Consider the following 11,185-nt stretch of genomic DNA (forward strand, 5'->3'; position numbering starts at 1 on the left):
GTAAACGAGTCATTTTGAAGGTGGTTAGAGTCATCCTGCATCATGATGGTCAGAGTTTGGACACGTACACGGTGCTTGATGATGGCTCTGAACGCACAATCCTGCTTTCATCAGCGGCCCAGAAGCTAGGACTCACCGGCAAGGCAGATGACTTAGCTTTGAGAACAATCGGACATGACCTTACTGCACTTAAAGATACAGCAGTCTCTTTCAGAATCTCAATATCGTCCCAACCACACAAGAGGTATCACATTCAGAAAGCATTCACGGCTGAACCCCTAAGTCTTGCAGAGTACTCTTATCCTGTAACAACTTTGCAATAGAAATACAGCCATTTGAAGGGCCTCCCTCTCCAGCCCATTCATAAGGCTTGTCCATTGCTGTTGATCGGAGCAGACCATCCACATCTTATTACCCCTATAGAGGCTAGCCCGCTCAATGACCCCCAGGAATCCACCCTAGGATTAAGATGGCACTGTCAGTCAGATACATTTGGCTACAAACCCCGCCAAGTAAAGCCAGGACAATGTACTCTGCGCTACATCTATAGAGTAATGGCAACCCAGTATGATCCCCATGGCTTCATCCTTCCGTTCACTACTCGAGCTAAACTTTTAGTCCAAAGACTATGGAATAAACAACGCAAATAGGATGTCCCCAATTTGCCTGAGGATTTCCTGAAATCCTGGAAAAACTGGGATGAAGAACTCCCTAACTTGGCCACCATCACCCTGCCTCGTTGTCTTGTGACATCAGATACAGACCAGTCTAAGTTTCCAGACAGATCCATATATTATGTGATGCTTCTGAGCAGGCGTATGCGTCAGTAGCCTATCTACGCACAGAAGATCACCATGGTCAAATCCGGCTCACCTTCATTACAGCGAAATCCAGAGTTGCCCCCAAGCGACAACAGACCATTCCCAGACTGGAATTGTGTGCTGCCCTGAATGGTGCTCAGCTGGCGAAACTCCTTGAAACTGATCTCACTTTGGAAATCAGTAAAGTGGTCATGTGGACAGACTCCACATGACCACTGAAATGGTGCTTGAAAATGGCGGCACCTGTCTTGAGTGGTTTGGAAGGCTCCACTCGTGTGCTAGGATTTTATAAATCTTTTAAAATTGCCATCAGATATTTTTTCAGCCTACTTTTTAAGGTAATTGTTTGGCCTTTAAACAATTCGCAGCAAGGTAGTGTGAAACAGAGCTGTAATAGTAAAGGCAAACACGAGCAAAGCAATGCCGGCATGTATTTGATCATCTGTGGCATTTTAGTTTTGCTGCCTGTTTTATTCACGGGCAATTCACCAAAGACTCATTTTAATCATCCTTTTATCATTGATCCACTGGGCATTTTATCAGAAAAACCACAACTATATTTCTTTGGATTTGGTTATGTCGCAGCCTTTACACGGATTTTGAATAATGGCAGAGCCCTGGTTTTTAAGCCAGCGTTCAAAATCACAAGGCGGCGTACAAATAGCTTGTCTTCAGCCAAAATATTGCTGCTACTGCTGCTACTATCGGGAGATGTTCATTTGAATCCTGGACCACTTTCTCATTCAGTTATGAACCTCACACTGATCTACGTACACCAGCTACAAACGATCGATTTCGTGACGGCCCGTCAATAACGGTGGAGAAAAGTCAACAAAGACCGAGTCCCGTGAGGGTCAAAACATATGGAACAAATCATGCAATGCTGAAACAGAGTAAGTCAAGACTTTTTCAAACTGTTAATCATGCTAAAATCATCTGGAACTTTGAAACAAAACCCAAAGGAATATTGGGAGGACATATAAATATAAGAAGCATATTGCCGAAAATAGACCAGATACATCATTTACTTATTGATTCTAATTTGGATTTCTTGTGTATATCTGAGACTTGGTTAAATCGAAATGTTCCTACTGATCTGATTAATATACCAGAATATACTTGTTATAGGAGAGATAGGGTCAAAGGAAGGGGAGGGGGTGTTTTAATTTATATTAGGGAGCATTTTAAAATTTTGGAACTTGATTTGAAAGTAAACATGGAGTGTTTGGGATTAAATGTAATTCTTTCTTCAAACATGAAATTTAATATAGTTGTGCTTTATAATCCTCCATGTTATGATGTGAATTTTTATAACGATTTGAGAAATGTTCTTGTTCTTGTTGACAATCGCTGTGAATGTATGATATTTGGGGATTTTAATATTAATGGTTAAAAGTGGTAAATTACAACTAAAGGCATCCATGGATAAATTTAAATTCAAACAGCTGATTGATAGACCCACTCGAATTACTAGAAAGAGTGAAACTCTTATAGACCTGATTTTCACCAACAGGCCAGAGAGAGTAACAAAAATATATAATCTCATTACTGGCCTTTCAGATCATAACATGACACTGATAGTGAGAAAGTTAACCAAAAAACGTTTAATTCACCATATTAAATCAGAAAATCCAATTATAACAACAGGAATTCCCAAATCTAGAGAAATACATTTTGAACATGATTTAAAGGAAGTTAATTGGGAAAAGGTATTTCAAGAAACAGACTTGAATAATAGTATAAGCAATTTTAATTCTGTGTTACATGATCTAATAAGTAATCATACTAAAACTTGGAAAAAATCACCTAAGAAATACTCTTTACCATGGTTTAATAGTGACATCCTTCAGATCACTAAAAAGAGAGATATTGCTCTTAAAAAGTCTCTGTTAACAAAAACTATTACTGACCACCTTATTTATACAGGCTTGAGGAATAAAGTAGTAGCAGAGTTGCGAAAGGCCTAGACTAATTATTTTTCTAAACTAATAGAAGAAGCTAGTGGAAATAGTTCTAAATTGTGGCAACATATAAATAGACTATCCAATTCAAGTAGAAAAAAACACTCACAAATAAGTGGTCTTAAAGTTTGTCATGATTTGATTCATGGTGATGAGGCTATTGCAAATACTTTTAATACTTTTTTTATCAAATCTGTACAAGACTTAGCTAGTAATTTTAAGTGTATCGAGCCATCTCTTGAAAAAGCTGACAATGTCCACATAGGCTTATTCTGTATTAAAGAGGTATCTTGTGATAAAGTCAAAAATGTGATTGTAAATATGAGTAACTCCAGGTCTAAAGACATTTACAACATGCATGCTGCATTAATTAAGAGATATGAAAGCTGTCTCTTAGAGCCAATTACTTATTTAGTAAATTTATCTATACAAACAAAAATTTTCCCAGAGAGCTGGAAAACAGCAATAATTGTACCAGTCTATAAATCAGGCGATAAGGAAGTAGCAGGTAATTATAGGCCTATTGCTATCCTTCCGGTAGTTTCTAAAATTCTGGAGAAAATTGTGGCAGAGCAACTATCGGAACATTTGGAGTCTAACCAGCTGCTTTATGGTCCGTGTATATTTTGGTCATTGGATTTTCCTTTCAGAAACGGATATTAAAAAACAAAAAACAAGTGGTTATTTGATTTTTGTTTTAAAATACAAAATATAAAATTAAAATACAAAGCGTTTCTCTTTTTCAGTGTCAAAAAGAGATGAGCGAAATTTTAAAAATGATTTGAATTTCACTTTCTATTTCGGATATCAAAAAATAAAATTACTTTAAAACAGAAACGAAAAAAAGGCCCGTTTGTTCATATTCCGAGACCGGATGTGACTAGCACTCACGTGAAAAGACCGCCACATTTGACAGTTGTGAAGAAATTAAGTTACGTGCTGTGACGACTAATTGAGCGTGAGAGCAGAGCAGACATGGAGCCATACGTTGTTTTTCGAAACAATAAAAGAGTCTCTCTCAGGGAAGAAGACATGACTGCAGAAAAAATAAGTCGCATTTTCCAGGTAAAAAATGTTATAAGCTAACGTACGATCTCTAACGATAGCTAACGTTAACGTTCGCTGGCGAAACCGTAAAACTTTTCTTTTAACGGAAACATTGTGGTGTCTGATTTTAAGAAGTTAATCTCTCAGTAGTCACTGGAAAATATTAGAACTAATTGAGAAAAATTTGGAAATAAACACTTGCGGTTATTTGATTTAAATGCATTTCTTGACAGGTCTCAGCACATAGTCTATATGTGACTGACGACGCAAATGTGGCCATTTTTCCTGGAGCTTCTGGTTTTTTTAGTACATTGGACCTTACACCAAGAGCTCACTATGAGGTTCATGGTGAGGAGGAGGACACCTCATCATCTTCAACTGCCACAGCTCGTTTTTCATTTATGCGATCACCTGCGACTGTTACTCCTAGTACATCATCATCATCTGCTCAGCGGGCTGCCTCAGCCCCCCCCAGGGCCACTGCCTCTAAAACATTTCAAAGGTAACGTTAACTTCTTAAATGACTGTGATACGATTTATAAATTTCAGGGATGCAAACGGTCATTGTGGAGAGCGCAGTGCATGTTTGCATAGCAACGACAGACGCCACGGGAAAGTCTAATATAATTAGATATAAAGGAAAAACACCTCATCACATTTGATAATATTATAATCTCCAGCTGCCTCCTTTTTAGTTGTAGTGTAATAGTTAATACTACTTGTACTTTTCATTTACATTTTAACATCCCCCCCCTGACTTTCATAACCTCTGCCAAGAAAGTGGTGAAGGTTATGTTTTTGCAGTGTCTGTCTGCATGATTATTTTAATATGATGTTCTTCCAGATCGGTTTTTCTTGCTGAGGTGGTTGGTGGGAGGTTGAGTCCCAGCAGAATGGTGGTGATCCGGTTTTTGGAAACTGAGGCTACCCTTCAGGGGATAATCGGTAAAGTTCAAGATGCCATTGGGTGTCATGACCCAATGGTATTGACTGATGTGCAGGGGAATGCCATTTTGGAGTCTGAAGGCACAACTGGTGAGAAACATTAAAGGGTTAGTTCACCCAAAAATGAAAATTATCTCAGTTTAGACTTCCTTCTTTGTCGCATCATAATTTAAGATTTTTATGATGACATCTGATAGCTAAATCACTCCTCAGAAGTGTTATAGGTGGCTGAAACTTGCTCGATCAGAAAACGTAATTAAGACATTGTTAAAATAGTCAAAGTGACTCCAGTGGCTCAACCATACGTTTATAAAGCGACAAGATTGCTTTTTGTGCGCTAAAATCAACAAAATAACGACTTTATTCCACTATTCATACGTCTTCACACAGGCTCACTGTTGGTCTACGCAGGTCATTTGAGTGGTGCGTGTGACGTTCAACCCAGAAGCTCTACGCACATAGACTAAGTAAAAACACCAAGGAAACACACAAGACCAATGCTGAAGAGAATAAATAGTGGGATAAAGTCGTTATTTTGTTGATTTTTGCACACAAAAAGTATTCTCGTCGCTTGATAAACGTATGGTTGTCTAGAGTCACTTTCACTATTTTAACAATGTCTTAATATTTTTTCTGATTGAGCAAGTTTCGGCCACCTATAACACTACTGAGGAGTGATTATCAGATGTCATCATAAAAATCTTAAATTATGATGCGACAAAGAAAGGAAGTCTTACAGGGTTAGAATAACATGTGGGTGAGTAATAACTGACATAATTTTTGTTTTTGGGTGAACTAAACTTTTAATTTTGTTTTATTTTTAAGTCTTTACTTTTGTGATTTAAAATTAGAGGGGATGAGATACACTCATGATGATTTAACCTTTTTTCTGGTTTTCACCCCTAATGTAAAGGGTCCCAGTACTGGAAACAAAATGCAAGAAAGATTCTTGCTATACAAGAACAGGCCTTCCAGGAGGTACAGGGCTCTAAAAGGAGGAGAATGAGGTCATATTAAGTATTCATATTTCTCTTATTTGTCCATATATTGAAAGGCATTGTTTATTTACTTTTATTACATGGCTTGGCTGAATTCCAATGTAGAATGCTGTCTGTTATTTCTTGATAACAGACCGTTGCCATGAAAAACAGCGCGTTGCTATGGACGCAGAACGGACTATTTTCTTTGGCGGAAGCAATACAATCGTTTTTAAATCAATAAACTCCTTTTAAAATCAATAATTCGTGGCAAATTATTTATTTATTATTTTGTAGGTAGCCATGTAATAAGCGGGATAATGTATAGTGAGCCGGTTGTTATAGTGAATAACAACTATAAGCGTCGGGATCCCGTTCAGCCTGCCGGGGTTGTTATTCACTATAACAACCGGCTCACTATACATTATCCCGCTTATTACATGGCTTGGTTTAATTCCAATGTAGAATGCGGTCTGTTATTTCTTGATAATGTATAGCGAGTCGGTAGTTATTGAGAATACAACCCCTTCAGGCTGCTCAAGATCCCTCCGCTTCGCGTCGGGCTCCCGATACAGCCTGTCGGGGTTGTATTCTTAATAACAACCTCCTCGCTATACATTATCCCTTACATATTTGTCCTTACCTTTGTTGTCCAGACTATTGAAACTTTATTTCAAATCAGCACCGGTTTGCCAACCCTTTGGCCATTAATGCTTCTGTATTTTAGTGGCTTCTATAATGTTTGGGCCAAAGATTTATTTGGCTACCACAAGCAAAACCGCTAAAACACAAACAGTATATCTATTATGTGTTTTCCTTGTAATAGCCGAAAAGATGAAGATGCTGCTGGAATTGGAGAGGTGACTGAGAAGATAGAAGAGCTTGTACTGGCATCACAGACCTTACCAGATATCACTGCAGCAATCAAAGAGCTCACCAATCTAGCTGCCACTCAAAGAGTGATCCTGACTCCTTCCCAGCTACAGACCATCAAGCAAGGATTCTGCTGTGTTATTTGTATGAGTGAGTAAACAATAGATAGTCATTGTCCCACATGTACATTTATTTTGAATCCAGTTTGATCAAGAATTGTAATTTTCCAAATATGCATTATTACATTTTTTAACCATGGTCACCTATGTCTCATCCACTACAATTAATTACATGTACAAATGCAAACCTTTGTGTTAAAACTTATGATGTAACGATACATTAACAAAAGCTGTGTCTGAAATGGCTCCCTATCCACTATATAGTGCACTATTTAGGGTGTCTGCCTATTTGTTTCGGTGTCCGAAATCTGAGTGAACGACATCATTCCCTACATTCGTTCACTACTTTTACCCACAATCCTCTCTGAATTAGAGTGTACATCCGATGTACCTATTAACCTATTATTTAGACAATATATGAAATATTAATGTTAACAACGTCACATATTATTACAATACCTGACTGTTAGTCAAACACATAAAATTGTGTTAATGCCTAAATAATATTTTAATAAAACAAAATTACCTTATTAATATTTTATTTAATTTTAACAAGTCATCTATATAAAATTGTCTAAAGCTCAGTCCTCTACACATTGAATTGTGGTAAATAGTGCTTCAGCAAGTGTACATCGGATGTACACTCTAAATCAGAGAGGATTGTGGGTAAAAGTAGTGAACAAATGTAGAGTATGATGTCGTTCAATCAGAAGTTTAAAAAAAGACCAGTTGTGGACTATAGGGTTTAAGAGCTACAGACATTTGTAGTTGGTTATATGTCATTTTCAGAAAATTCTCAAAAAAGAAGGGGTGCTGGTTAAGAGTTAAGGTCATATGGACACACTAAGAATGACTAGTTTTTCTCATTTTGTCTTTTAGAATTTATCGAGGAGCCAGTCTTCACAGAGTGTTGCCGGAGCATTATTGGCTGCAAAACATGTGTGGTACAGTGGCAGGAGACCTCTGTGCACTGTGCAAAATGTAGAGGGAACACTGCAAACAACACCATATTTGAAATTAATGGTCTGTCAGAGACATTTTCTGTTCTGAGATCCCTTTTTGAAGAGGAGTAACATGTTGAATTTTTACACAAACAAATTTACAGTTAACAGTTAAATAGAGCTAATGGCTTTTCACACATTGCGCTGAGTTGTGGTTATAAGACAGAGCAATGCCTGTTTGTATGGGGCAAAGTCATTGTTCACTGCTCTAGAGTACAGTTCTGAAATGTCTGAATAATGCTCAGCAAACTGGTTCTCAACTGTAATCTTGTCCTGTTCAGTTGAAAATGGATCAACTCCAAAAGTTGAATGCCTGGTCAGTGATGATCCCAGCTGTTGGCTGTAAAGGTCTGCTGCTTCAGCTGAATGAGGCAACAGCTCCTGTTGGATTTTTTTGGGACACCCACGGCCAGCCAAGTCATTTGGTGTTCCTTTACCTGTAAAATAAAGAACATACTGATGGTATTGAAAATTATGAATGCCTCTTGTAATCTTTGAAACACGGTTTTATTTCACCTGGAATTCTATGAGCATTCCATGACTCCACCAGCCTTGTAAGACCAATCTCACACAAGCGGCCAGTAAGGTTGGACACACAATATCTCACAAGGCTGTCATCCATGTCTATTTCCTCTTGATCCACCAACCCCATAAGTGCTGTCTTCAGTGGATAGTTGACACGATTGTTGACTTCAGGCCAGATTCGTTCAACTATATGATTCTGAATTTGCAACAAAGATGTGTAATCAGTCAATTTGTTCTGGTGGGTAAATAAATCTTAGTCTATTAAGGAAAAATGGTCATGCAGGATTCCCAGTAAATCTGTAAATGTATTAACTCAGCAGTCATTATGCACATCGACCGCCGAACAAGTAAATTTATAGTTTTACCAGGAATTCTGCTTGAAGACAAATAGGATGTAATTGCTTCTGCAGCAGTTTTTTATTAAGCTGTAACCAGATTTAAAAAAGAAACATGTTCTCAGCCAGTTAATTTTGTTTAATTAACTATAAAATTTGGAAAGCATAGTAATACCAATGACAATTTGTCTCATACATGCAAAACAACATTATACTGCTAAAGCAAAACTAATAATAGTAATAATAATAAAAAAGCAGGGATACAAGTGAATTGCTGAAGCAACCAAACAAACTGTTGAGCTGTACCTTTGTGGATGAAGTCTGTATATATGGCCTTCGCTCCTGATTATGGCGGTGAGATGACAGCAGCTCCTGCATGAAAAGCGTCAAATAAAACTCCTTGCCATGATCTACTCGTACCTGGTCCCACATACCATAGGCAAGTACTGCAGGCCTATTGGATAAAAAAGTGTTTTATTTTGTGCAAAACTTTTCAAACTTAACTGTTATTAGTTATTCTCAGTATAATAGGCTTCATAACAATATACTGTAGATGTTCAACAGTTATTATATGTTTTATATTCTATCATGAATGTTAGCCATGTGTATGCACTTTCTTTATTGTCCACAATAATAATAATTGCCATTACCTGAAAACATCTTCATAGATGGCAAGGTTGTTTTTTATAGGCATTGTAGAATGACCAACAATCTTTTTGCTAAAGCCATCAATGGCTAAAACATGGGTGACCCCAAACATAGCCAGTTTTTCGTTTTGGTCCATATGAACCTTTTGACCCATGTAATCAGCTTGATATGGTATGGGGTTGAGATTGCGGGCACCCTAAGAGAGATAGGAAAACGATGTAACTATTTCACACAAAAATAAATCTCATTAGTCCTATATGGCTGCATATTTTACAAATATAACCTATTGTCTATTTGTGTCTCTATCAAAAAAGTAAAATGAAAATTAGGGGTTTGTTCTGATTATAGGCTTAATATAAATATCTGCAAGTTTTTAATCTTAATCTAAGTAACTGCAGCTAAACAGCAAAAAAATAAAACACAGACAAAAAAAAAAAAACATTATCTCATATTTACACATAAATTCCATCCACATATTTGATTATGTATTAGAGAGAGGAGACAGTAACAGACCTGACGTCTTGCTTCATGGTATGGCTGATGAATAGTTCTGAGCGCTGATCCAATTCGTATCTCTGCAGCATGCACTCCTTTCGTGGCGAGATACCCCTTCATCATCTTTCTTCCATATGTAGGTCCAGTCTAGAAAATAAAAAATATACAGCCTGTCTTTTTCTACGTTCCAAATATTTACCAACTGATGTCTGTTTAATGAAATAAAACGTTTTTGTGTTATGGAATGTATCAGTGTTGTGAGGATTATGTTAACTGTGACTTAGAAACTATTTATAAACAATGGAAGGCTGAGGCTATTTATTGGGATTTATGTACCATTCGTAATAAACGGGCATAAAAGATGCCAGCCAAATAAATTTGATAAGACATATAAATGCGGGACATACTGTGCATATCACATGTTCTCTCTCTCTCTCTCTCTCTCTCTCTTAACTTCAATTCTTAAATCTATAAAATTTACTGTAGGCTATAGTACATTTTTTGAGAGGTATATATTTTGGGACAGTTTACAGCCATTTATTTATTTTTTAATCTCAATAACAATAATTCTCATATTGCAGACCAGTCAATTGTAAATTGGTTTACAGACCCATGTTCAGTGCTGACTTGACTGTTTTTATTTCAACCATCTCTCTCTCTCTCTCTCTCTCTGTCTCTCTCTCTCTCTAATTCAATAGGGCTTTATTGGCATGAAAGTTTTTTGAAACAATGTTGCCAAAGCATATACAAATAAAATATATACATAATATATACAAACACAATAAAACAGTTATATGAACAATAATAAAATAATAATAATACATTTAATACTCTCTCTCTCTCTGTAGTAAAAAAAAAAAAAAGCAGGATCATACCTCGGTTATAGCTTTTGCCACCTCCAACTCCAAATGTGCGTCAGGGAGTCCCATCAAACTTAATCCATTTTCACTGCAAAATCTCCTCACGTTTCTTGCGGAACATCCTCTTGCTCCCCCATTTACTTGTGATATCTGCGCTGAGATTTCTGTGGATGACAGGCCTTGTTTTGCCATGTCTAAAATCATAACTGAGTAAGGTTCTAAAGACATTTTATTCTGGGCTAAGCACGGCTAAGCACTGTCAAATGTGGCGGTCTTGTCACGTGAGTGCTAGTCACATCCGGTCTCGGAATATGAACAAAAGGGCCTTTTTTTCGTTTCTGTTTTAAAGTAATTTTATTTTTTGATATCCGAAATAGAAAGTGAAATTCAAATCATTTTTAAAATTTCGCTCATCTCTTTTTGACACTGAAAAAGAGAAACGCTTTGTATTTTAATTTTATATTTTGTATTTTAAAACAAAAATCAAATAACCACTTGTTTTTTGTTTTTTTAATATCCGTTTCTGAAAGGAAAATCCAATGACCAAAATATACACGGACCCTTTATCCATTGCAGTT

General features: G+C 36.9%; 2 protein-coding genes across 3 annotated transcripts; one reads left to right on the forward strand and one right to left on the reverse strand.

The window, feature by feature from the left end:
- Nucleotides 1-3,671: 3,671 nt before the first annotated feature.
- LOC306864408 (uncharacterized protein) lies at nt 3,672-7,816 on the forward strand (the record flags this gene model as incomplete). Its single annotated transcript, XM_079408419.1, has 6 exons — nt 3,672-3,847; nt 4,063-4,331; nt 4,674-4,864; nt 5,688-5,781; nt 6,578-6,774; nt 7,623-7,816. The coding sequence occupies exons 1-6, from the start codon at nt 3,758-3,760 to the stop codon at nt 7,814-7,816; spliced, it is 1,035 nt and encodes a 344-aa protein (XP_079264545.1). The 5' UTR covers nt 3,672-3,757.
- On the reverse strand, nt 6,795-10,896 carry LOC306864391 (uncharacterized protein). 2 transcript variants are annotated; one of them, XR_013783780.1, is made up of 7 exons: nt 10,623-10,896; nt 9,766-9,894; nt 9,255-9,448; nt 8,911-9,058; nt 8,261-8,465; nt 7,388-8,181; nt 6,799-7,107 (listed from the first exon to the last, which is right to left on the reverse strand). XR_013783780.1 is itself a non-coding variant. In XM_079408399.1 (6 exons), exons 1-6 carry the CDS (start codon nt 10,833-10,835, stop codon nt 7,877-7,879), a joined length of 1,194 nt encoding a protein of 397 aa, XP_079264525.1. In that variant the 5' UTR covers nt 10,836-10,890; the 3' UTR covers nt 6,795-7,876. The 2 variants fall into 2 exon arrangements, 1 of the variants encoding a protein (XP_079264525.1); XM_079408399.1 differs by having other exon boundaries at nt 6,795-8,181; nt 10,623-10,890.
- Between the last annotated feature and the right edge of the window lie 289 nt (nt 10,897-11,185).

The sequence above is a fragment of the Barbus barbus genome (genome assembly GCF_936440315.1).
Source record: "Barbus barbus genome assembly, chromosome: 45".
Taxonomy (NCBI): domain Eukaryota; kingdom Metazoa; phylum Chordata; class Actinopteri; order Cypriniformes; family Cyprinidae; genus Barbus; species Barbus barbus.